Source organism: Sphaerodactylus townsendi, linkage group LG02 (assembly GCF_021028975.2).
Source record: "Sphaerodactylus townsendi isolate TG3544 linkage group LG02, MPM_Stown_v2.3, whole genome shotgun sequence".
NCBI classification, from domain to species: domain Eukaryota; kingdom Metazoa; phylum Chordata; class Lepidosauria; order Squamata; family Sphaerodactylidae; genus Sphaerodactylus; species Sphaerodactylus townsendi.
Window position 1 is genome coordinate 83954869 of NC_059426.1, and position 26749 is coordinate 83981617.

The 26749-nt window shown below is 61.2% G+C and overlaps 1 protein-coding gene across 1 annotated transcript in view; it reads left to right on the plus strand.

The window, feature by feature from the left end:
- The window catches only part of SERGEF (secretion regulating guanine nucleotide exchange factor), an 89313-nt gene that overhangs the window by 43687 nt on the left and 18877 nt on the right, over positions 1-26749 (plus strand). The window contains exon 10 of the mRNA XM_048486002.1: positions 835-871. Within this exon, the coding sequence (XP_048341959.1) occupies positions 835-871 (37 nt within the window). The remainder of the gene's footprint in view (positions 1-834; positions 872-26749) is intronic.

A 26749-nucleotide genomic window follows, 5' to 3' on the forward strand; every position in this document is an offset into this window, starting at 1 on the left:
CCAAATCGCTAACCCCAATTCTACTGGTAGAAATAATTAACCTACACATCAACATGTGGGGCTCTCTTATGAATATTTGTTTACTACAATCTGATTGAAGGTTAAAACAATTAGTGTTTGAAAACCGGGCAGAAAACTACTTCACTGACATGGCCACTACAAAGTATACATTTTAATTTTAAGTTAATTTTTTTTATACTTTTTACTAGTTTACCCAAATACTCCAGTTTATGCTTCTATGTAGTTGAATGAAATGTGAATGAGAAGTCAGTGCTGGACTTTGTGGGAACAGGGTTTAATCTTGTTTTTCTATTTATATTTATCAATAGTTTTGATTGCAGCACATTGCTTGATTGCTTGAGGTGATTATTGCTTATCAATACCCTTGATTGTGGTAATCAAGTTGCTTACAAGACCACAAAGTGATTGCAGTCATTTCTGATTAGCTTGGATTTTCAGTCTCAGCAACATATAGCAGGCTGGTAAGATTCTCTCATGCAGTGTTTTGAAAAAATACTGAGTGGGATTTTGGATCTTGCTAAATTTCATCCCTATACATCTCTGTCTCAAACTGAAACCTCAACTGAAACTTGTATCAAGAAAGTGGAAATCATTTGTTTTGACAATTTCATCTGAAGAATGTGAATGGCATTTGATATTGTGTACATGTGACGCAGATTTTCTTTCATTGTTATTTTAGGTGAATTCTAAATTGAACAGTACTTAGGTGAATCTTCAGTAACTACGTCCATTTCTAGCAGGCTATAAAATTACTTTGACAATAACATACTTGATCATTTTTCTAATTGACTTGTATTTATGTTTCTTTTGCAGATTGCATGTGGTTCAGAGCACAATCTAGCAATAGTTGGTAAGTATCTTGATTTTTATCAAATGCTTTGCTTCCTTATCCAGTGAGAGATAAAAAAAGGAGTGTGCAAAGCCTATTATTAAAACTACAAGACAGCAAATTGTGGCATAGGGAATGAATTTTATGTGCTATGTAGAGCGCCTGAAATGTTGAAATGGTAATTATTGGTCACATGGCAACACCAATGAAATTAAGGTCAAAAATCTTGACCAGCAATCAAACATTTCTCTAAAAAGCTTGAGGATTCTTCTGCTGCCTGCTAACCCTGCACAAGAAAATTGATTGCTGAAATAATTGATTGCTTGAAAAAATTGATTGCTTGAAAAAAACTGCTTAGCAAACCAGGGGAAAGTATTACAAAAATAAGCAGTTTTTAAAGCTGTTTGTTTTTTCTATTAACATTTTCAAAACTGACAGAAGTTTTGAAAAAAAGCTTTGTCTAGGCTTTAGTGTGTGTCATAGGAGCATTAGCTAAGCCTGGAGCACTGGTTTCATGCTACTACTGACTTCATGGGATATATGTTCATCAGCATTTGCGTAGTGGTTAAGAGCAGGTGTACTCTAATCTGCAGTAACCGGGTTTGATTCCCCGCTCTGCTGCTTGAGCTGTGGAGGTTTATCTGGGGAATTCAAATTAGCCTGTACGCTCCAACATACACCAACTGGGAGACCTTGGGCTAGTCACAGTTCTTCTGAGCTCTCTCAGCCCCACCATTTGTTGTGAGGGGGGAAAGGGAAAGGAGTTTGTAAGTGAGGGGGGAAAGGGAAAGGAGTTTGTAAGCCCCTTTGAGTCTCCTACAGGAGAGAAAGGGGGGATATAAATCCAATTCTTCTTCATTTGCCCTATGACCTTACATGCATGATGAATGTCACCCAATTGAACCAGTCAGTCTTGGTTTTACCATTTTGGATAATTTTGTGACACCTGCAAACTTGACCATTACTCTGCTCAATCCATAAGTTCTAGATCATTTATGAACAGATTAAATCTGGGGTTTCAAACTCATTTGTTATTAGAGCTGGACATGATGTAAATGTGACTTGGTTGGGCTGGACCTGGGTGTGGGTGTGGGGTTGCCTCAGCTGTTGAGCCCACAACAGGCTTGCCAGCCCAGACTGGCATGGGGGGGGGCTGGCTACCTTGATGGTTGAGCCCACAGTGGGCTTGCCATCCCAGATCTGCATTGGGGGTGTGTAGATACCTTGGCTATTGAGCCCACAGTGGATTTACCAGGCCAGAATAACATTGGGGGAGATGGTCAGCACTGGGAAGCGGGTGGCTAGTTTAAATGTTGAGCTTGCAGCAGACTTGCCAGTTCAGATCAGCACTCTGTGTGTGTGTGTGTGTGTGTGTGTGTGTGTGTGTGAGAGAGAGAGAGAGAGAGAGAGAGAGAGAGAGAGAGAGAGAGAGAGGTCCTCAGCTGGTGAGCTTGCATGAGGGATAGGGTAGCTGCCTCAGTGGGGGAGGGGCTGGCTACCTTGACTAGTGAGCCCACAGTGGGTTCGGCAGCCCTGAATGGCACAGGGGGAGATGATTGGTGTGGTGGTGACTGCCTCAGCTGGTAAGCCCAAAGCAGGCTCACCAGCCCAGATTGGTATAGGGGTGGTGGTGGCAGGGGGGAGGCTGGGCAAGACATATTGAGTTGTCTTAGCTGCCTTGTAGAACTGATAAGCTCCCTGAACGGGTTGAATCTGGTTCCTGGGATACAAATTTAACACCCCTGGATTAAATAGTACCAGCTCAAATACAGTCTTGTGGACCCAACTGCTTACTTCTCTCCATTAAGAGAACTGTCCATGTATTCCTACTCTGCTTCCTGTCATTTAACTAATTTTTAATTCATAAGAGAACTTATCCTCTTATCCCATGACTCCTGAGTAAAGTGGCAAAATGTATGCTTGCTGTTTGTCCTGATGCTTTTAGCGATCTTCTTCACAATTTTTTTTGCCTATGCTTAATTACTAACTTATGCTAGACTGATGCTAGTTTTGCACAGCTCACCCAGGCTCACAATATTTGTGATTCTTCACCTCTGCAGTTCCTGGTTTTGTGCAGCTTTCCCTTTGCCATTCTCTCTCTCCCAGTTTTCTTTCTTTGTCTGCTTCAGCCTTCCTAGGCCAGTGCTTCTCCCCAACCCGTTTTACCTACCTGCCTCTCTCCTGCAAGTGTACAGTTCTTCCACGGACAGACTCCTTTCTGTGTGTGACATTAAGGCAGTTCAGTCAATCATCTCTAGACATTTAACAGGGCCTGGGGTAAGGTGGGGGGGGGGGGCACACAGCAGTATTCAGTCTATAGAGTGCTGTAGAGTCTGCCAGGCAAAACTGCCATCTGCTCCAAGAGAGATTATATGGAGATCAACTGCAATTGTACAAGAAGTCTAGGCCCCACCTGCAGGTTGGCAACACTCATCACTACTACCAAGGACGTAGGTAAGGGGGGGTTCTCGGGTTCAACCCCCCCATTCATGTCCGAAGCTCCGCCCACCCGTTTGTGGGTTTTAAAAACATTTTTAGTGTTTTTTGGTTTTTGGCCTGCAGGGGGCGCATTGTTTAGGCTAGCAGCACCAAACTTTCAGGGATTGTTTGGGGGACTCTCCTGATGATACCCAGGTTTTGTGAAGTTTGGTCAAGGGGGTCCAAAGTTATGGACTCCCAAAGGGGGTGCCCCCATCCTCCATTGTTTCCAGTGGGATCTAATAGAAGATGGGGACTACACCTTTGGGGGTCCAGAACTTTGGACACCCTAAACCAAACTTCACCAAACCTGGCAGGTATCATCAGGAGAGTCTCTTACTGATACCACCCAGGTTTTGTGAAGTTTGGTCCAGGGGGTCCAAAGTTATGGACTCCCAAAGGGGGTGCCCCTATCCCTCATTGTTTCCAATGGGAGGTAATAGGAGATGGGGCTACACTTTTGATGTCCATAACTTTTGACCCCCTGAACCAACTTCACCAAACCTGGGTGGTATCATTAGGAGAGTCTCCTAACAATACCCTGAAAGTTTGCTGCTGCTAGCTTAACAATTGCACTCCTGACAGCAGGCACCCCCCCCCCCCAAATTTCCCCAGATTCTCCTTTTAAATCCACCCCCTTCGGCATGGATTTAAAGGGAGAATCTGAGGTCCTCAGTTTAGAAGAAGAAGAAGAGTTGGGATTTATATTGTCCCTTTCTCTCCTGTAGGAGACTCAAAGGATCTTACAATCTCCTTGACCTTCCCCCTCACAACAAACACCCTGTGGGGTGGGTGGGGCTGAGAGAGCTCCGAAAAGCTGTTACTAGCTCAAGGTCACCCAGCTGGCATGTGTGGGAGTGCAAAGGCTAATCTAAATTCCCCAGATAAGCCTCCACAGCTCAAGCGGCAGAGCAGGGACTCAAACCCGGTTCCTCCAGATTAGAATGCACCTGCTATTAACCACTATGCCACATTGAAAGTGATGCTGTTTCAGGGTGGGGGATAATCCACCCCAACAGCATCACTTTCAATGTTGTTTAACTGGGGACCCCAGATTCTCCCTTTAAGGTGGATTTAAAAGGAGAATTTGGGCTCTCTAGTTTAAACACCATTGAAAGTGATGGTGTTTGGGGGTGGATTCCAGCATCACAGCGGCTGCCCGGGGGGGGGGGGGGGGGGGGGGACACAAAACTCAGATTTTGCACCGGGCTCCATTTTCCCTCTATGCCTCTGCCCAGAGGGGAGGACAGAAGGAACTGCCAGCTACTGGCTGGGCACCCAGCTGGTGGGGGGCAGTGGAGGGAAGGGCGGGGGAGTCTGCCATCCCCGGCTTTGGAGAGCTGCTTTTATAAGCGCTAGTCTGGGGGCGGGGCTTGGGGAGGCATGGTCATACCCTAGGGGCAGGTGTGGGTGTGGCCCCACCCCAACCCCCCCATAAAAAAATCTATACCTACGTCCCTGACTACTACCAATCCTTTTCTGTGTTACAGTATCAGAGATGTGAAAATACAATTCTGTTGTATTAGTTCTTCACAATGTTTAAAGGCTTAGGAAGGTTATGCCAAGAAAATATATATGTATTGAGTATGGAGACGGTTGGTGCCTGAATGGTATTTGGACTCATGCCAAGAAGACTCTTCACAGGTCTGTTTAGGAGGTTATGAGAAAGGAGTCCCGCAGTTGGAGCATGACTTTCTGCTTACACCCTTGGAACTTTGTATGACTCATTCAGAAACAAGAGAACCAAAGAAGAAGAAATTATGATATAAAAATTAACCTTCATTCATGCACGTAGGTAAGGGGGGGGTTCTCGGATTTGAACCCCCCCATTCATGTCCGAAGCTCCGCCCACCCGTTTGTGGGTTTTTAAAACGTTTTAGTGCTTTTCGGTTTTTGGCCTGCAGGGGACGCATTGTTTGGGCTAGAAGCACCAAACTTTCAGGGATTGTTTGGGGGACTCTCCTGATGATACTACCCAGGCTTGGTGAGGTTTGGTTCAAGGGGTCCAAAGTTATGGACTCCCAAAGGCGGTGCCCCCATCCTCCATTGTTTCCAATGGGAACTAATAGAAGATGGGGACTACACCTTTGAGGGTCCATAACTTTGGACCCCCTGAACGAAACTTCACCAAACCTGGGATGCATTATCAGGCGAGTCTCTTATCGATACCACCCAGGTTTTGTGAAGTTTGGTCCAGGGGGTCCAAAGCTATGGACTTCCAAAGGGAGTGCCCCATCCTCCATTGTTTTCAATGGGAGCTAATAGAAGATGAAGGCTACATCTTTGAGGGTCCATAACTTTGGACATCTAGGAACCAAACTTCACCAAACCTGGGAGGGATCATCAGGAGGAAGTCTCGTATTGATACTCACCTAGGTTTTGTGTGAAGTTTGGTCCTGAGAGTCCAAAGCTATGGACTCCCAAAGGGTAACACCATCCCCATTGTTTCCAATGGGAGAAGCTTAGGGGAAGGAATGAGACTACATCTTTCTGAGGGTCCCATAACTTTGGACCCCCTGAACCAAACTTCACCAAACCTGGGTGTGAGTATCATTAGAGAGAAGACTTCTAAAGATACCCCTGAAAGTTTGGTGCTTCACAAGCTTAACCATTGCACCCCTGACAGCAGGCACCCCCCCCCCCCAATTTCCCCAGATTCTGCCCTTTTTAAATCCACTTTATGGCAAAAATGGATTTAAAGGGAGAATCTGAGGTCCTCAGTTTAGAAGAAGAAGAAGAGTTGGGATTTATATTGTCCCTTTCTCTCCTGTAGGAGACCCAAAGGGGCTTACAATCTCCTTGCCCTTGCTCCCTCACAACATAAGAACATAAGAACAAGCCAGCTGGATCAGACCAAAGTCCATCTAGTCCAGCTCTCTGCTACTCGCAGTGGCCCACCAGGTGCCTTTGGGAGCTCACATGAAGGATGTGAACGCAATGGCCTTCTGCGGCTGTTGCTCCCGATCACCTGGTCTGTTAAGGCATTTGCAATCTCAGATCAAGGAGGATCAAGATTGGTAGCCATAAATCGACTTCTCCTCCATAAATCTGTCCAAGCCCCTTTTAAAGCTATCCAGGTTAGTGGCCATCACCACCTCCTGTGGCAGCATATTCCAGAAAAACACTCACAATCACCCACGTTGCGTAGAAAGGAAGTGTTTCCCTTTTATAGCTAGATCCTAATTCTTCCCCCCAGCATTTTCAATGAATGCCCCTGGTTCTAGTATTGTGAGAAAGAGAGAAAAAATTTCTCTCTGTCAACATTTTCTATCCAATGCATAATTTTGCTTAGACTTGAACAATCCCATATCCCCCCTCAGCCGCCTCCTCTCCAAACTAAAGAGTCCCAAACGCTGCAGCCTCTCCTCATAGGGAAGGTGCTCCAGTCCCTCAATCATCCTTGTTGCCCTTCTCTGCACTTTTTCTATCTCCTCAATATCCTTTTTGAGATGCGGCGACCAGAACTGGACACAGATACTCCAAGTCGCGGTCGCTTTCCACTGCTTTATATAGAGGGCAAGACAATCCTTGCAGTTTTATTATCAATTCCTCTTTTCTAATGATCCCCAGCATAGAGTTTGCCTTTTTTTTACAGCAGCTGCCATGCATTGAGTTGACATTCCCATGGAACTATCAACTAAGACGCCTAAATCCCTTTCCTGGTCTGTGACTGATAGCACTGTCCCCTGTAGCGTGTATGTGAAGTTTGGATTTTTTGCCCCTATGTGCATCACTTTACATTTTGCTACATTGAACTGCATTTGCCATTTCTGAGCCCACTCACCTAATTTATCAAGGTCCGCTTGGAGCTCTTCGCAATCCTTTGTGGTTCTCACCACCCTACATAATTTGGTATCATCTGCAAACTTGGCCACCACGCTACCCACCCCTACTTCCAGGTCATTTATGAATAGGTTAAAGAGCACTGGTCCCAAAACGGATCCTTGGGGGACACCACTCCCGACATCTCTCCATTGTGAGAACCTCCCATTTACACCCACTCTTTGTTTCCTGTTTCTCAACCAGTTTTTAATCCATAGGAGGACTTCCCCTCTTATTCCTTGATTGCTGAGTTTTCTCAATAGTTTCTGGTGAGGAACTTTGTCAAAAGCCTTTTGGAAATCCAAGTAGACAATGTCCACCGGTTCACCCCTGTCCACATGCCTGTTTACACCTTCAAAGAACTCTAGTAAGTTTGTAAGACAGGATTTGCCTCTGCAAAAGCCATGCTGACTCTTTCTCAGCAGGTCTTGCTTTTCTACATGTTTTATAATTTTATCTTTAATGATAGATTCTACTAATTTACCAGGAACAAATGTCAAACTGACTGTCAAACAAACGCCCTGTGAGGTGGGTGGGGCTGAGAGAGCTCCGAAAAGCTGTGACTAGCCCAAGGTCACCCAGCTGGCATGTGTGGGAGTGCACAGGCTAATCTGAATTCCCCAGATAAGCCTTCACAGCTCAAGTGGCAGAGCAGGGAATCAAACCTGGTTCCTCCAGATTAGAATGCACGTGCTACATTGAAAATGATGCTGTTTCAGGGTGGGGGATAATCCACCCCCAAACAGCATCACTTTCAATGTTGTTTAACTAGGGACCCCAGATTCTCCCTTTAAGGTGGATCTAGTTTAAACACCATTGAAAGTGATGCTGTTTAGGGGTGGATTCCTGCATCACAGCGGCTGCCCTGGGGGGGGGGGGGGGGGGGTGGGGGGGGGGGGGGGGGGGTGGGGGGGGGGGAGGGGGGGGGGGGGGGGGGGGGGGGGGGGGGGGGGGGGGGGGGGGGGGGGGGGGGGGGGGGGGGTGGGGGGGGGAGGGGGGAGGAGGGGGGGGGGGGTTGGAAGGGGGGGCGGGGGTGGGGGGGGAGGGGGGTGGGGGGGGGGGGGTGTGGGTGGGGGTGGGTGGGGGGGGGGTGGGGGGTTGGGGGGGGGGGGGGTGGGGGGGGGGGGGGGGTGGGGGGGGGGGGGGTTGGGTGGGCGGGTGGTTGGGGGGGGGGGGGGTGGGGGGGGGGTGGCGGTTGTGGGGGGGCGGGGTTGGGGGGGGGGGGGGTGGGGGGGGGGGGGGGTGGGGGGGGGGGGGGGTGGGGGGGGGGGGGGGTGGGGGGGGGGGGGGGTGGGGGGGGGGGGGGGTGGGGGGGGGGGGGGGTGGGGGGGGGGGGGGGTGGGGGGGGGGGGGGGTGGGGGGGGGGGGGGGTGGGGGGGGGGGGGGGTGGGGGGGGGGGGGGGTGGGGGGGGGGGGGGGTGGGGGGGGGGGGGGGTGGGGGGGGGGGGGGGTGGGGGGGGGGGGGGGTGGGGGGGGGGGGGGGTGGGGGGGGGGGGGGGTGGGGGGGGGGGGGGGTGGGGGGGGGGGGGGGTGGGGGGGGGGGGGGGTGGGGGGGGGGGGGGGTGGGGGGGGGGGGGGGTGGGGGGGGGGGGGGGTGGGGGGGGGGGGGGGTGGGGGGGGGGGGGGGTGGGGGGGGGGGGGGGTGGGGGGGGGGGGGGGTGGGGGGGGGGGGGGGTGGGGGGGGGGGGGGGTGGGGGGGGGGGGGGGTGGGGGGGGGGGGGGGTGGGGGGGGGGGGGGGTGGGGGGGGGGGGGGGTGGGGGGGGGGGGGGGTGGGGGGGGGGGGGGGTGGGGGGGGGGGGGGGTGGGGGGGGGGGGGGGTGGGGGGGGGGGGGGGTGGGGGGGGGGGGGGGTGGGGGGGGGGGGGGGTGGGGGGGGGGGGGGGTGGGGGGGGGGGGGGGTGGGGGGGGGGGGGGGTGGGGGGGGGGGGGGGTGGGGGGGGGGGGGGGTGGGGGGGGGGGGGGGTGGGGGGGGGGGGGGGTGGGGGGGGGGGGGGGTGGGGGGGGGGGGGGGTGGGGGGGGGGGGGGGTGGGGGGGGGGGGGGGTGGGGGGGGGGGGGGGTGGGGGGGGGGGGGGGTGGGGGGGGGGGGGGGTGGGGGGGGGGGGGGGTGGGGGGGGGGGGGGGTGGGGGGGGGGGGGGGTGGGGGGGGGGGGGGGTGGGGGGGGGGGGGGGTGGGGGGGGGGGGGGGTGGGGGGGGGGGGGGGTGGGGGGGGGGGGGGGTGGGGGGGGGGGGGGGTGGGGGGGGGGGGGGGTGGGGGGGGGGGGGGGTGGGGGGGGGGGGGGGTGGGGGGGGGGGGGGGTGGGGGGGGGGGGGGGTGGGGGGGGGGGGGGGTGGGGGGGGGGGGGGGTGGGGGGGGGGGGGGGTGGGGGGGGGGGGGGGTGGGGGGGGGGGGGGGTGGGGGGGGGGGGGGGTGGGGGGGGGGGGGGGTGGGGGGGGGGGGGGGTGGGGGGGGGGGGGGGTGGGGGGGGGGGGGGGTGGGGGGGGGGGGGGGTGGGGGGGGGGGGGGGTGGGGGGGGGGGGGGGTGGGGGGGGGGGGGGGTGGGGGGGGGGGGGGGTGGGGGGGGGGGGGGGTGGGGGGGGGGGGGGGTGGGGGGGGGGGGGGGTGGGGGGGGGGGGGGGTGGGGGGGGGGGGGGGTGGGGGGGGGGGGGGGTGGGGGGGGGGGGGGGTGGGGGGGGGGGGGGGTGGGGGGGGGGGGGGGTGGGGGGGGGGGGGGGTGGGGGGGGGGGGGGGTGGGGGGGGGGGGGGGTGGGGGGGGGGGGGGGTGGGGGGGGGGGGGGGTGGGGGGGGGGGGGGGTGGGGGGGGGGGGGGGTGGGGGGGGGGGGGGGTGGGGGGGGGGGGGGGTGGGGGGGGGGGGGGGTGGGGGGGGGGGGGGGTGGGGGGGGGGGGGGGTGGGGGGGGGGGGGGGTGGGGGGGGGGGGGGGTGGGGGGGGGGGGGGGTGGGGGGGGGGGGGGGTGGGGGGGGGGGGGGGTGGGGGGGGGGGGGGGTGGGGGGGGGGGGGGGTGGGGGGGGGGGGGGGTGGGGGGGGGGGGGGGTGGGGGGGGGGGGGGGTGGGGGGGGGGGGGGGTGGGGGGGGGGGGGGGTGGGGGGGGGGGGGGGTGGGGGGGGGGGGGGGTGGGGGGGGGGGGGGGTGGGGGGGGGGGGGGGTGGGGGGGGGGGGGGGTGGGGGGGGGGGGGGGTGGGGGGGGGGGGGGGTGGGGGGGGGGGGGGGTGGGGGGGGGGGGGGGTGGGGGGGGGGGGGGGTGGGGGGGGGGGGGGGTGGGGGGGGGGGGGGGTGGGGGGGGGGGGGGGTGGGGGGGGGGGGGGGTGGGGGGGGGGGGGGGTGGGGGGGGGGGGGGGTGGGGGGGGGGGGGGGTGGGGGGGGGGGGGGGTGGGGGGGGGGGGGGGTGGGGGGGGGGGGGGGTGGGGGGGGGGGGGGGTGGGGGGGGGGGGGGGTGGGGGGGGGGGGGGGTGGGGGGGGGGGGGGGTGGGGGGGGGGGGGGGTGGGGGGGGGGGGGGGTGGGGGGGGGGGGGGGTGGGGGGGGGGGGGGGTGGGGGGGGGGGGGGGTGGGGGGGGGGGGGGGTGGGGGGGGGGGGGGGTGGGGGGGGGGGGGGGTGGGGGGGGGGGGGGGTGGGGGGGGGGGGGGGTGGGGGGGGGGGGGGGTGGGGGGGGGGGGGGGTGGGGGGGGGGGGGGGTGGGGGGGGGGGGGGGTGGGGGGGGGGGGGGGTGGGGGGGGGGGGGGGTGGGGGGGGGGGGGGGTGGGGGGGGGGGGGGGTGGGGGGGGGGGGGGGTGGGGGGGGGGGGGGGTGGGGGGGGGGGGGGGTGGGGGGGGGGGGGGGTGGGGGGGGGGGGGGGTGGGGGGGGGGGGGGGTGGGGGGGGGGGGGGGTGGGGGGGGGGGGGGGTGGGGGGGGGGGGGGGTGGGGGGGGGGGGGGGTGGGGGGGGGGGGGGGTGGGGGGGGGGGGGGGTGGGGGGGGGGGGGGGTGGGGGGGGGGGGGGGTGGGGGGGGGGGGGGGTGGGGGGGGGGGGGGGTGGGGGGGGGGGGGGGTGGGGGGGGGGGGGGGTGGGGGGGGGGGGGGGTGGGGGGGGGGGGGGGTGGGGGGGGGGGGGGGTGGGGGGGGGGGGGGGTGGGGGGGGGGGGGGGTGGGGGGGGGGGGGGGTGGGGGGGGGGGGGGGTGGGGGGGGGGGGGGGTGGGGGGGGGGGGGGGTGGGGGGGGGGGGGGGTGGGGGGGGGGGGGGGTGGGGGGGGGGGGGGGTGGGGGGGGGGGGGGGTGGGGGGGGGGGGGGGTGGGGGGGGGGGGGGGTGGGGGGGGGGGGGGGTGGGGGGGGGGGGGGGTGGGGGGGGGGGGGGGTGGGGGGGGGGGGGGGTGGGGGGGGGGGGGGGTGGGGGGGGGGGGGGGTGGGGGGGGGGGGGGGTGGGGGGGGGGGGGGGTGGGGGGGGGGGGGGGTGGGGGGGGGGGGGGGTGGGGGGGGGGGGGGGTGGGGGGGGGGGGGGGTGGGGGGGGGGGGGGGTGGGGGGGGGGGGGGGTGGGGGGGGGGGGGGGTGGGGGGGGGGGGGGGTGGGGGGGGGGGGGGGTGGGGGGGGGGGGGGGTGGGGGGGGGGGGGGGTGGGGGGGGGGGGGGGTGGGGGGGGGGGGGGGTGGGGGGGGGGGGGGGTGGGGGGGGGGGGGGGTGGGGGGGGGGGGGGGTGGGGGGGGGGGGGGGTGGGGGGGGGGGGGGGTGGGGGGGGGGGGGGGTGGGGGGGGGGGGGGGTGGGGGGGGGGGGGGGTGGGGGGGGGGGGGGGTGGGGGGGGGGGGGGGTGGGGGGGGGGGGGGGTGGGGGGGGGGGGGGGTGGGGGGGGGGGGGGGTGGGGGGGGGGGGGGGTGGGGGGGGGGGGGGGTGGGGGGGGGGGGGGGTGGGGGGGGGGGGGGGTGGGGGGGGGGGGGGGTGGGGGGGGGGGGGGGTGGGGGGGGGGGGGGGTGGGGGGGGGGGGGGGTGGGGGGGGGGGGGGGTGGGGGGGGGGGGGGGTGGGGGGGGGGGGGGGTGGGGGGGGGGGGGGGTGGGGGGGGGGGGGGGTGGGGGGGGGGGGGGGTGGGGGGGGGGGGGGGTGGGGGGGGGGGGGGGTGGGGGGGGGGGGGGGTGGGGGGGGGGGGGGGTGGGGGGGGGGGGGGGTGGGGGGGGGGGGGGGTGGGGGGGGGGGGGGGTGGGGGGGGGGGGGGGTGGGGGGGGGGGGGGGTGGGGGGGGGGGGGGGTGGGGGGGGGGGGGGGTGGGGGGGGGGGGGGGTGGGGGGGGGGGGGGGTGGGGGGGGGGGGGGGTGGGGGGGGGGGGGGGTGGGGGGGGGGGGGGGTGGGGGGGGGGGGGGGTGGGGGGGGGGGGGGGTGGGGGGGGGGGGGGGTGGGGGGGGGGGGGGGTGGGGGGGGGGGGGGGTGGGGGGGGGGGGGGGTGGGGGGGGGGGGGGGTGGGGGGGGGGGGGGGTGGGGGGGGGGGGGGGTGGGGGGGGGGGGGGGTGGGGGGGGGGGGGGGTGGGGGGGGGGGGGGGTGGGGGGGGGGGGGGGTGGGGGGGGGGGGGGGTGGGGGGGGGGGGGGGTGGGGGGGGGGGGGGGTGGGGGGGGGGGGGGGTGGGGGGGGGGGGGGGTGGGGGGGGGGGGGGGTGGGGGGGGGGGGGGGTGGGGGGGGGGGGGGGTGGGGGGGGGGGGGGGTGGGGGGGGGGGGGGGTGGGGGGGGGGGGGGGTGGGGGGGGGGGGGGGTGGGGGGGGGGGGGGGTGGGGGGGGGGGGGGGTGGGGGGGGGGGGGGGTGGGGGGGGGGGGGGGTGGGGGGGGGGGGGGGTGGGGGGGGGGGGGGGTGGGGGGGGGGGGGGGTGGGGGGGGGGGGGGGTGGGGGGGGGGGGGGGTGGGGGGGGGGGGGGGTGGGGGGGGGGGGGGGTGGGGGGGGGGGGGGGTGGGGGGGGGGGGGGGTGGGGGGGGGGGGGGGTGGGGGGGGGGGGGGGTGGGGGGGGGGGGGGGTGGGGGGGGGGGGGGGTGGGGGGGGGGGGGGGTGGGGGGGGGGGGGGGTGGGGGGGGGGGGGGGTGGGGGGGGGGGGGGGTGGGGGGGGGGGGGGGTGGGGGGGGGGGGGGGTGGGGGGGGGGGGGGGTGGGGGGGGGGGGGGGTGGGGGGGGGGGGGGGTGGGGGGGGGGGGGGGTGGGGGGGGGGGGGGGTGGGGGGGGGGGGGGGTGGGGGGGGGGGGGGGTGGGGGGGGGGGGGGGTGGGGGGGGGGGGGGGTGGGGGGGGGGGGGGGTGGGGGGGGGGGGGGGTGGGGGGGGGGGGGGGTGGGGGGGGGGGGGGGTGGGGGGGGGGGGGGGTGGGGGGGGGGGGGGGTGGGGGGGGGGGGGGGTGGGGGGGGGGGGGGGTGGGGGGGGGGGGGGGTGGGGGGGGGGGGGGGTGGGGGGGGGGGGGGGTGGGGGGGGGGGGGGGTGGGGGGGGGGGGGGGTGGGGGGGGGGGGGGGTGGGGGGGGGGGGGGGTGGGGGGGGGGGGGGGTGGGGGGGGGGGGGGGTGGGGGGGGGGGGGGGTGGGGGGGGGGGGGGGTGGGGGGGGGGGGGGGTGGGGGGGGGGGGGGGTGGGGGGGGGGGGGGGTGGGGGGGGGGGGGGGTGGGGGGGGGGGGGGGTGGGGGGGGGGGGGGGTGGGGGGGGGGGGGGGTGGGGGGGGGGGGGGGTGGGGGGGGGGGGGGGTGGGGGGGGGGGGGGGTGGGGGGGGGGGGGGGTGGGGGGGGGGGGGGGTGGGGGGGGGGGGGGGTGGGGGGGGGGGGGGGTGGGGGGGGGGGGGGGTGGGGGGGGGGGGGGGTGGGGGGGGGGGGGGGTGGGGGGGGGGGGGGGTGGGGGGGGGGGGGGGTGGGGGGGGGGGGGGGTGGGGGGGGGGGGGGGTGGGGGGGGGGGGGGGTGGGGGGGGGGGGGGGTGGGGGGGGGGGGGGGTGGGGGGGGGGGGGGGTGGGGGGGGGGGGGGGTGGGGGGGGGGGGGGGTGGGGGGGGGGGGGGGTGGGGGGGGGGGGGGGTGGGGGGGGGGGGGGGTGGGGGGGGGGGGGGGTGGGGGGGGGGGGGGGTGGGGGGGGGGGGGGGTGGGGGGGGGGGGGGGTGGGGGGGGGGGGGGGTGGGGGGGGGGGGGGGTGGGGGGGGGGGGGGGTGGGGGGGGGGGGGGGTGGGGGGGGGGGGGGGTGGGGGGGGGGGGGGGTGGGGGGGGGGGGGGGTGGGGGGGGGGGGGGGTGGGGGGGGGGGGGGGTGGGGGGGGGGGGGGGTGGGGGGGGGGGGGGGTGGGGGGGGGGGGGGGTGGGGGGGGGGGGGGGTGGGGGGGGGGGGGGGTGGGGGGGGGGGGGGGTGGGGGGGGGGGGGGGTGGGGGGGGGGGGGGGTGGGGGGGGGGGGGGGTGGGGGGGGGGGGGGGTGGGGGGGGGGGGGGGTGGGGGGGGGGGGGGGTGGGGGGGGGGGGGGGTGGGGGGGGGGGGGGGTGGGGGGGGGGGGGGGTGGGGGGGGGGGGGGGTGGGGGGGGGGGGGGGTGGGGGGGGGGGGGGGTGGGGGGGGGGGGGGGTGGGGGGGGGGGGGGGTGGGGGGGGGGGGGGGTGGGGGGGGGGGGGGGTGGGGGGGGGGGGGGGTGGGGGGGGGGGGGGGTGGGGGGGGGGGGGGGTGGGGGGGGGGGGGGGTGGGGGGGGGGGGGGGTGGGGGGGGGGGGGGGTGGGGGGGGGGGGGGGTGGGGGGGGGGGGGGGTGGGGGGGGGGGGGGGTGGGGGGGGGGGGGGGTGGGGGGGGGGGGGGGTGGGGGGGGGGGGGGGTGGGGGGGGGGGGGGGTGGGGGGGGGGGGGGGTGGGGGGGGGGGGGGGTGGGGGGGGGGGGGGGTGGGGGGGGGGGGGGGTGGGGGGGGGGGGGGGTGGGGGGGGGGGGGGGTGGGGGGGGGGGGGGGTGGGGGGGGGGGGGGGTGGGGGGGGGGGGGGGTGGGGGGGGGGGGGGGTGGGGGGGGGGGGGGGTGGGGGGGGGGGGGGGTGGGGGGGGGGGGGGGTGGGGGGGGGGGGGGGTGGGGGGGGGGGGGGGTGGGGGGGGGGGGGGGTGGGGGGGGGGGGGGGTGGGGGGGGGGGGGGGTGGGGGGGGGGGGGGGTGGGGGGGGGGGGGGGTGGGGGGGGGGGGGGGTGGGGGGGGGGGGGGGTGGGGGGGGGGGGGGGTGGGGGGGGGGGGGGGTGGGGGGGGGGGGGGGTGGGGGGGGGGGGGGGTGGGGGGGGGGGGGGGTGGGGGGGGGGGGGGGTGGGGGGGGGGGGGGGTGGGGGGGGGGGGGGGTGGGGGGGGGGGGGGGTGGGGGGGGGGGGGGGTGGGGGGGGGGGGGGGTGGGGGGGGGGGGGGGTGGGGGGGGGGGGGGGTGGGGGGGGGGGGGGGTGGGGGGGGGGGGGGGTGGGGGGGGGGGGGGGTGGGGGGGGGGGGGGGTGGGGGGGGGGGGGGGTGGGGGGGGGGGGGGGTGGGGGGGGGGGGGGGTGGGGGGGGGGGGGGGTGGGGGGGGGGGGGGGTGGGGGGGGGGGGGGGTGGGGGGGGGGGGGGGTGGGGGGGGGGGGGGGTGGGGGGGGGGGGGGGTGGGGGGGGGGGGGGGTGGGGGGGGGGGGGGGTGGGGGGGGGGGGGGGTGGGGGGGGGGGGGGGTGGGGGGGGGGGGGGGTGGGGGGGGGGGGGGGTGGGGGGGGGGGGGGGTGGGGGGGGGGGGGGGTGGGGGGGGGGGGGGGTGGGGGGGGGGGGGGGTGGGGGGGGGGGGGGGTGGGGGGGGGGGGGGGTGGGGGGGGGGGGGGGTGGGGGGGGGGGGGGGTGGGGGGGGGGGGGGGTGGGGGGGGGGGGGGGTGGGGGGGGGGGGGGGTGGGGGGGGGGGGGGGTGGGGGGGGGGGGGGGTGGGGGGGGGGGGGGGTGGGGGGGGGGGGGGGTGGGGGGGGGGGGGGGTGGGGGGGGGGGGGGGTGGGGGGGGGGGGGGGTGGGGGGGGGGGGGGGTGGGGGGGGGGGGGGGTGGGGGGGGGGGGGGGTGGGGGGGGGGGGGGGTGGGGGGGGGGGGGGGTGGGGGGGGGGGGGGGTGGGGGGGGGGGGGGGTGGGGGGGGGGGGGGGTGGGGGGGGGGGGGGGTGGGGGGGGGGGGGGGTGGGGGGGGGGGGGGGTGGGGGGGGGGGGGGGTGGGGGGGGGGGGGGGTGGGGGGGGGGGGGGGTGGGGGGGGGGGGGGGTGGGGGGGGGGGGGGGTGGGGGGGGGGGGGGGTGGGGGGGGGGGGGGGTGGGGGGGGGGGGGGGTGGGGGGGGGGGGGGGTGGGGGGGGGGGGGGGTGGGGGGGGGGGGGGGTGGGGGGGGGGGGGGGTGGGGGGGGGGGGGGGTGGGGGGGGGGGGGGGTGGGGGGGGGGGGGGGTGGGGGGGGGGGGGGGTGGGGGGGGGGGGGGGTGGGGGGGGGGGGGGGTGGGGGGGGGGGGGGGTGGGGGGGGGGGGGGGTGGGGGGGGGGGGGGGTGGGGGGGGGGGGGGGTGGGGGGGGGGGGGGGTGGGGGGGGGGGGGGGTGGGGGGGGGGGGGGGTGGGGGGGGGGGGGGGTGGGGGGGGGGGGGGGTGGGGGGGGGGGGGGGTGGGGGGGGGGGGGGGTGGGGGGGGGGGGGGGTGGGGGGGGGGGGGGGTGGGGGGGGGGGGGGGTGGGGGGGGGGGGGGGTGGGGGGGGGGGGGGGTGGGGGGGGGGGGGGGTGGGGGGGGGGGGGGGTGGGGGGGGGGGGGGGTGGGGGGGGGGGGGGGTGGGGGGGGGGGGGGGTGGGGGGGGGGGGGGGTGGGGGGGGGGGGGGGTGGGGGGGGGGGGGGGTGGGGGGGGGGGGGGGTGGGGGGGGGGGGGGGTGGGGGGGGGGGGGGGTGGGGGGGGGGGGGGGTGGGGGGGGGGGGGGGTGGGGGGGGGGGGGGGTGGGGGGGGGGGGGGGTGGGGGGGGGGGGGGGTGGGGGGGGGGGGGGGTGGGGGGGGGGGGGGGTGGGGGGGGGGGGGGGTGGGGGGGGGGGGGGGTGGGGGGGGGGGGGGGTGGGGGGGGGGGGGGGTGGGGGGGGGGGGGGGTGGGGGGGGGGGGGGGTGGGGGGGGGGGGGGGTGGGGGGGGGGGGGGGTGGGGGGGGGGGGGGGTGGGGGGGGGGGGGGGTGGGGGGGGGGGGGGGTGGGGGGGGGGGGGGGTGGGGGGGGGGGGGGGTGGGGGGGGGGGGGGGTGGGGGGGGGGGGGGGTGGGGGGGGGGGGGGGTGGGGGGGGGGGGGGGTGGGGGGGGGGGGGGGTGGGGGGGGGGGGGGGTGGGGGGGGGGGGGGGTGGGGGGGGGGGGGGGTGGGGGGGGGGGGGGGTGGGGGGGGGGGGGGGTGGGGGGGGGGGGGGGTGGGGGGGGGGGGGGGTGGGGGGGGGGGGGGGTGGGGGGGGGGGGGGGTGGGGGGGGGGGGGGGTGGGGGGGGGGGGGGGTGGGGGGGGGGGGGGGTGGGGGGGGGGGGGGGTGGGGGGGGGGGGGGGTGGGGGGGGGGGGGGGTGGGGGGGGGGGGGGGTGGGGGGGGGGGGGGGTGGGGGGGGGGGGGGGTGGGGGGGGGGGGGGGTGGGGGGGGGGGGGGGTGGGGGGGGGGGGGGGTGGGGGGGGGGGGGGGTGGGGGGGGGGGGGGGTGGGGGGGGGGGGGGGTGGGGGGGGGGGGGGGTGGGGGGGGGGGGGGGTGGGGGGGGGGGGGGGTGGGGGGGGGGGGGGGTGGGGGGGGGGGGGGGTGGGGGGGGGGGGGGGTGGGGGGGGGGGGGGGTTGGGGGGGGGGTGGGTGATGGGGGGGGGGGGGGGTGTGGAAAGGGGGGGGGGGTGGGGGGGGGGCGGGTGGGCGGGCGGGTGGGGGGGGGGTGGGGGGGGGGAAGGGGGTGGTGAGGGGGGGGCCCAGGGGGGTGGCGGGGGGGGAGGGGGGGGGGGGGGGGGGAATGGGGGGGGGGGGGGGGGGGGGGGGAGTCCATAACTTTGGACTCCTTGAACCAAACCTCACCAAACTTGGGGGGCATCATAGGGACAGTCTCCTGATGATACACTGAAATTCTGGTGCCACTAGCCTAAAAACTGCACCCCCTGCAGGCCAAAAATAGAAAACCACTAAAAATACCCAAAAACGAACCCAGTATTTTGATGCCCCCCACAAGGTGATGCCCTGGGCAGCTGCCCACCTTGCCCAATGGGCATTACGCCAGTGACTTCTATAAATGTCCAAAGTGGTGAGAATCAACTCAGGACTAGTGATATATAAAAGATCCAGTGGCCTTTATATAAGCAAAATATTTGAGTTTATTGCATACTCCAGTTTGCAGTAACATCTAACAGAATGTGGAAAAGGTACCTGGAATGTGATATTGTTCTACAGTGGAAGGTCTCTGCCAGTCTAATTTGGTGGATAGCTCCTTCTTGATTCCAAATAGGCTATCAATTAGATCTCGTAAGTGTGTGAGGGGGTAGTCATGTGTCCATTTATCAGAAACAAAATTTACTTATCAAAATTACGTCATGAATCAGACCTTAAGTAAAAGTAGTTTCAGCTGCTCCAGACAATGGGGAAGAAGACAAAGAGAAATCCATAATTGCGTTTTGGGGTAAGAATCTTTACTTTTCTTAGTAGTATACTACTGAGACTTCAGAAAGAAATCCAGACATAAGGATCTATGCAAATATCCCAGAAAACCATGGAGTCATTAAACTATGTGTGATTGTCAAAACAGAGACTACTTCATTAACCATGGTAAGGGAAGGTAAGCCAAACCTATATGTAGAAGTTAGCTTTCAACCACACAGGCACAGTTTGGACATAATATGAAACACAGTTTGTTTCATGTTTTGACCTGGAAAAGTTCTGTTTTGCTTTGGCAAATGCTGGTTTTATTGTTTTTTATTCTTTCCTCCCCAGAGAGACCTGATTGGTATCTTAGCCTGCATTGTAATGAGTGTAGCAAAAACAAACAAGCCATGATTAAGCCGGATGTCTGTGTATGTTTGTTATACAAAACCATAGCTAAGGTCCACTACAGTTAATAAAGCAACATCAAAACATGATTTTCAGATTCTGGTTTGATGTGGATCACTAACCAGAGTTAGTTAAGTGGCCTGAATTGAGACAATCACATGTTAATAAGCCTGTGGTAACCTGGGTTACGAATTTGGATATATTTGTTCTTCTCTGGTCATCACATGTTTCCTTCACATCTTTTGTATCATATCCCTACGTATTCCTTCAATATTCTGTGAGTGGAGAGTGTCCATTCCTTTACTCTAATATAAATATATTAAAAGTATACACTGCTGGTTGGAGAGGTTTTACAAATATTTGAGGCAAACAGGGTAAAAAGGGTATTAAGGAACATGAAAGACACTGTTGGTTTAACCATCCTGAAAAATCTGCAGTTGCAGAACATGTGTACTGAAATTCTGGATAATTCAGAAGCTTACTATGTCAGACTGCACAGGGAGGTCATTTAAATTCACAAACACCAGGACAACTTCGACAAGAAGAGACGTTAAAAATTAGCAAAGTCTGGCTCCCAGTACTTAAAAAATGGACTGGTAGCCCCACCCGCAATACAACGCACTCAACCACACCTTTGCATAGCAAGTTCCACCCAAACACTTAATGATTGGTTCCCCACCCTGGGACATGGACAATATACCACACTAAACTTTCCCTTCTCACTTAGACACAGTGTGAAACAGACTTTTCTCTGTGATACACCTCTGAAGATGCCAGCCACAGATGCAGGCGAAACGTTAGGAACAAAATCCACCCGACCACGGCCACACAGCCTGGAAAACCCACCAGAACCAGGGTAAAAAGAGTTTCAAATGTACACCTTTAATGGGAAGCACTGACTCCGAGAAGTCGATCTTTTTTGGCAATCTTGTTTAAATAAGCCCTTATGTGGCAGAATAGTGAGAGATTTTCAACAGTGTAAACTATATGAAGTGGCTTCAGAAAGCAGGATTTGAATTTATTATTTTGTATCTCAGGTCTTGGACTCTCTTTGGGATTGTATGAAAAGTCAACTTTGGGAAGAGCAAGTCATGACTCTTGATAGCTATCCTTTTCATATGAATTTTGTAAACAGATTAAGTCTGTTTTCACACACTGAACTTTGTTCATTGAGATTGCCAAAATTATTATTATAAAAGTATGTAAGTAGTACACATGGTCTTACAATACGCTTTTCCTGGTTTTGTATTTATAATTTTATTTTTTTCCCGTAAGAAAGTTTCCTTTTCAGTGAACTGAAGGTATATTTTTGTAAATGCTGGAGCTGACAGGACTGATTTTAAAAGAAGTGAAATAAATGACACAATAGTATTCCACTCAATATGAACAAGAAGTTTTTCAAGATTGATTTATGCACCCTGTGACTTTCATATGCTGTATATTTGTCAAGAAGCCACCATGACAATATCTTGTCATTGAATATGACCCCAGGCAAAAAAGAAAAAGACATTTGTGCTTCAGTTCAACATATAAATTTAAACTCACTTTAGGAAGTTGTTATTAATATGCAATGAGATCCCATTCCTACCCTTGCCCTTCCTGCTACCTATAATAACTCTTTGAAACAACCAGACTGTAACTTGCATGTGTGTCTTAATACATCTTTTGAATTTTAGTTGATTGACAGAAAATCATAGCCATTTAGGAATGCAAAGAGCTTTTATCTTAATTGCTTTTAAAGGACAATTCAGTTATAGATTGGAAAACTGGACAGTTTCACAATCCAGATGGCTACATAACTACCAAATGCTTGCTGTTCTAAGCTTCTACAATTTAATGCTTTTAAAAAGCATTCATGAAACAGAGATACCATAGAAGTCTTGGCAAATATGAGCATCTGTAAGTGGATGACCCATGCCTTTCTGATTTCCTTGTTGGTGAACTGTCAGTTATTTTATCATTCCCATCTATGAAGATAAGCCATATCATTGTGAGAATAGTGTCATCTAAAAATTCAGTAAAAATTATGTTGGAATGTCTGAGTTTTTTTAACCTCTAAAATGCTTTTTATTTACAATTTTTTACAAGCCAGTAATTCAGCTAGATTCTGTCTGTATAAACCATCAGTTGGCCATCTCTTTGGATACTTTAATCTGGTAACTGGAGTGTGAAAAGGCAAGTCACATCTTTCTATAAACCTTAAATGGGCCCAGGTTTTCTGAAAAATATGAAATCTTTAAAAATGCATTGGAGGTCATAACCCCCCCCCCCCCAAAAAAAAAAAAAAAAGCTAAAAGAAGCATCTGTAGCTTTAAACGGGAGATTCCCTCAGTGGCTGTTGCTAGCAATCACAGATTGGAGGCTTCATTTTCTGTGAGTAAAAGGCAGGGGGAGAAGACAGGGCTCTTTCAAGGCTCATTTTAGCCTTTGAAGGAGGATTCATTGGGGCCAGCTCTGGCTAGGATTGTTGTCTCCAGATTGGGAAATTTCTGGAGATTTTGTGGTGAAGTCTAAGGAGGGCAGGGTTTGGGCAGGGAAGAGACCTCAGCAGGATGTAATGTCATAGAGTCCCCTTTCCAGAGCAAGGAGATAGATCTGTGTTGTTTGGAGTTCAGTTGTAGTTCCTAGAGATTTTGAGGTGGGATCTTGGAAGGGCCGTTTTGGGGAGGGAAGGTGTCTTGGCTCGATACAATGCCATATTGGCCACCCTGCAAAGCAGCAATTTTCTCCATGGGGACAGATCTCTGCCATCTAGAAATCAGTTGTAATTCTGGGCGAGCTCAAGGTCCCACCTGGAGGTTGGTAACCATAAACTTGGCAGCACTCACCATTGTGACTTGCTGCTACCTGACCTGCATTAGTCAATTAGGCATGGCTGCTTCTGTTCAGCAGCAGCCACCTGATGAAAGCCAGTGTGGTGTACTGGCTTGAGCTTTAGATCAGGGCTTGGGAGACCAGGTTCAAATCCTTATTTTGCTGTGGAAGCTCACTGGGTGACTTTTGATAGAAGGTGGAGTTTGAGGAGCGGGGATTTCAGAAGAGTATAATGACATAGCTATATCCTCCAAAGCAGCCATCTGTTCAGAGGAAACTAGGGTTGGTAAACTCCAAATGAGGGCTGGAGACCACCCATGATTACATCTGATTTCCAGGTGACAGAATGGTTTCCCTGGAGAAAATGGCTGCTTTCAAGGGTGAATTGTATGGTATTATATATGGTATTATATGCTCTTCCCCAAACTTCTCCCTCTCAAGGATCTACTTCCACATTTCCAGGAATTTCCTGACCTGGATATGAAGGGGATATGACCTCTGCGGTTAAGAAATCTGTTGTGAATCTGGAAGAGTGCTTCCATGGAGGACAGAGAAAGAATAAGAAAAGTAATAACAGGAAGGAGAAAGAGTGAGAGACTGAGAGAAATAGGGGAGGGGGAGAAGCAAAGATGGGGGCATGGCATAGCTACTTTGACAAGTTTCTTGCAGGACCCAATTTGTGAAACTTATCTTACAAATTCTGATGGATTCATTACATAGGGATTGGAGGGCTGGCAGTTTTTAGATCTGGGCCAGCTGACTTAGGCCCCAGAATTTAGTCCCCTGAGCTGAAAGCAAGATAAACCCTAAGATCTCAGGCAGCTTGCTGAGTCTCTCCCATTAATTTGGCATTTAGCCTTTTAGCCGTCTATTCAGTTTTTACATTTTTAAAATATTTATCAATACAATAACAATCTAATTTCAGTTTTTTAAAGTATTGGGTGGTTTTATTGGGTGGAAACACCTGTTTTTCTTTCTTTTTAACTCCTACTTGTTTTAATCTGGGACGTAATTGATGGGGGTGCAGCTGGATATTTTTATTTTTGCCTTTTGTAGCTTGGCAACTGACAACTTATCTTATTCTTCTAAAACTTTGGCCTTTTTGTTTTGCCAAGCTAAACACTCTTGCTCAGCCAATTTTACTCCCCAGCTGTTTCCCCAATAATGAAGAAAACTCAAAGAAGCTATGCCTTTCTTTCCCAAACTTATGCAGCAGAAAATTTAGTAAACAAACTAAGAAGAACCAATTTTTGAAGATAATCCTCTGCCAGAGAACTTATTGGATGGACTGACACTCTCTAACAGATGTACAGTATTAGAACCTGACCCAACTGAGGATGAGACTGCTCCTACTAACCAAGCACCAGTTGGAACACAAGCTGAGTTGTCTCCTAGGGGTCTTACTATTACTTCTTGCTCTCAAGAGCCCCAGCCCTTCCGCTCTAACAAAGTGCTGTTGATTGCTAAGACCCTAAATTTAAACCAACTTTACAGTCCTCAGAAAGCTTTGCTTACCTTTCAGATTGACTCTTTAAAGTGGGATTGGGGAGCACAGTTAATAAGCCCTAGCAATCAGGAGACATTATCAGCGTGTGAGTATACCCATGATAAGACATCAGTCTCTTTGCCAGCTTCAGATACTTCTGTTGCTATGGTTTTACAAAAGTGTGAAGTAGCAATTTAAGTTGGCGAAAATGATTTAAACTATAACAAATGGTCAAACTTTGTGAGGATTAGACTATCCTTATGTATGGTATTAAACTGTTCAACCAAGGAGACTCAGTATCTTAATATCTTATGAATGCCTTCCTTATGTCAACGTATATAAAAGAATTGTTTTGACTTTCAGAACCCCAACACTTCCCTCCCTCTTATTGAAATGGTGTACTTATCTGCACAGGAGTTACAACCTCATAATCATGAGAGACTTTAAAACTGTTAACCCTCTGAATCCTATAAGCAATCTGCCTTCTATACACGCAGGAAAGTGCAGCTACACAAATTATCAACCTAAGAGGGAGCTGATAAAAGCTCCAAGTGAGACTTGCCGAACTTCAATCATCTGCATCAGGAAAATTAAGGCAAAATTTGTGCTACGATTCAATAAGCTTTGGTTAAATGGTCCAAAAAAAATATGCCAACACAGGGAACTTTACCTATATCTCAACATGTGGATGCAGTGTAATTGATTATATTCTAATTTCTCCTCACCTGCTAAGTTCTTTGTTATCATTTTTCATAGATAATTATGCCTTAAGTGACCACCTTCCCCTAGCTCTCGCTCTTACTTGCAACAGAAGAGCCAGCACAGCAAACTATACTCGTGGTTGTTTTGGAACACATGTAATGAAGTTGCTGTCAAGTCACTTATACAATCTTCTCAGATTTCCAGACTAAAAAGGAAAATAGCTAAAGCTAAATTCCCATCCAATAGTGGGAACTGACCATTTTGAAAATTTAATCAAACAAATAGTCAACCCATATAAAAATCATATTAGAAGAGCAATGTGCCTCATATTTGGATCATGGGTAAGAGCTATAAAATTCTGGTTAAGCACACACTTCCAGTCGGATTTATCTAGTTACTTACACTTACTGCTAGTAGATACATTTAACTTTAAATAGTATTCTTAGGTAGAGAGGAAGCTGGAAAACATTGACCTTTCAGTGGACACACTGATTATGCTCTCTTTTGATGAGATCTTCAAAATAGCTAAACAAAGATTGTTGGACTTAGAGTTCAAAGCTTAATGTTAGTGCCCAAGAAAACATGTCCCCCAACTAGCATGTTTATTCCTGGTCCAACAAGGATGTATGACAACGTACCTCCTCCTTATGCCAAATCCTAAGCAAAGACGAGCCCTGGCAATTGCAAGGTTTAATGTATTACCATTACCTTTTCTAACCAGAAGATATAAGAAAATTGAACATACTAAAAATTATGTCCATGTAATAATGGCAGTGTGGAAAGCTTATGCATTTTTAATCGAATGTCCCAGACATGAAAAGACTAGGTTAAAGTATAAGAATACGATTTTGGCAAGTTGTTTACAATTGCTGGAAGGCTACAGAATACCTCACCTGCTGAATAATAATGATTTGCTATTCTGTGAGACTGGTGCAAATTATATTTTAGAAGTAATGAAATTGTATTTTTTTGTTAATTTTGTAATATACCATATATTTTTGTAGCTTTTGTATGCTGTGGACCTTGTTATTTTTTAAACCTTTAAATGCCAATAAAGGCTCGTTGTTGTTGTTGACATAGGGAATAGAACTGTCTTCAGTGTGGTATGGTACTCAACACTGCTGGCTTAATTCAAGAAGAGCAGATTGCTTATTTTCCCTGAGGACATCCACTCTTCTTGCATGATGAACATGTCTAACTGACTTTATTCATACAATTAATAAGATTTTTCTCTCCATAATTTCCCTGAGATGATCATTCTTGTAAGGACATGTTGGTGAAAGAACTGGAGAGAACCAGAGTGGCCCTGTAGTGGTACAGAATTACATTTCACTCTGGAAACCTACTAGCACCATGTGTTTTGTGTTTTGCCCGTTACGGTCATATGTTCTGCTTTTCATCTAAAATGGAGTGTTGTGAGGAAAAGTACAGTAATAGCTTCAGCCTTGGCTCATTTGAGTGTCCCTACATTATGTTATCAAATGGGACCTAGCTTGTCTCAAACTGTCCATTTCCCTTGTGGAACTCTTTTGTACAAGGAGTTAACTTTTAGGAGGCTGACAAAAACAGTTGAATTTTGCAATGCCTTCTGAAACGTGGCTATTGCTGGGATAGTTGTTTTGATAACTGAGTTCTCTCTCAGGTTTTTGTTTTGATTTTTAAAAACCCCCACTAACATTCATTTGTATATTATTTATATATTTTAACAGTTTTCATGAACAAATGTGTTCTGTTATGTTACATAAGCCATCTTTGATCTTCTGTATCAAATGGAAGAAGTAAAACAAAATGGAGAAGCCTTACCTGGGCTACTTGCTTAATAAATATTTCAGACCTGGATGTAAAAATCCATTGTTTTGTAAAGATTATATTAGGTAATGTGCTTCTAATTTCTCCTGTTCCTTGCAGACCGATCACATCTGTTTGGTGCTGCATGAGTTAACGTGTGTGGGGGGCAACATGCTTCTCAGTGAGACTGCAGTGAGCAATGAAGCAGCAAATTCAGTTTGCAGTAGTGACCTAAGAAGAGCTATTTTTAGTAATAAAATAGGTCAGGGGATGTGCGGTAGTATAGACTGATAAATGAACAGTCTTCTCCCTCCTCTCAAGGGGCCTGTTTCCTCTTATAACAGGGCAGCTCTGAGGTGGAGAAACCAGATTAAGTATCGTCACGTGATCATTGTTTGAATTTTTCATTGTAAAGCCATCACTGGGAGACCACTGTGCTTTCATTCTCAGGCTCTGAGCAAAACAGAACCCAGGTAAATATTTGCTTTGGGGATTTCAGAGAATGAAAACAGTACAAGGCTCTGGCAATAGCATTTTTAAAAGTTGTTTTAAACGACAGTTTAAATTTTTCTTTTCATTTTTCTTCTTCTTAGACAAACAACTAGAAGGTGCTTTATGAGCTGTTAATTAAAGTACATAATCATAGTAGCGCCAGGAGTAGCATGTTACAACACTGAGACTGCAATCGGAAGCACACTTTCCTGGGAGTAAGACCTGTTGAATAGAACGAGACCACCCACTTAGGATGGCCGCTTGACTGTCGGAAAATTAATAGAATATAAAAAGTTGTGCACTGTTGATTTTAAATAAATTATGTAACAGTGGGGATTATGATATTTGGTTTTGGGTTTGATTACAATAGCTGAATTTCTGATTCCTACAATGAATTGTCAAAGGCAAAAG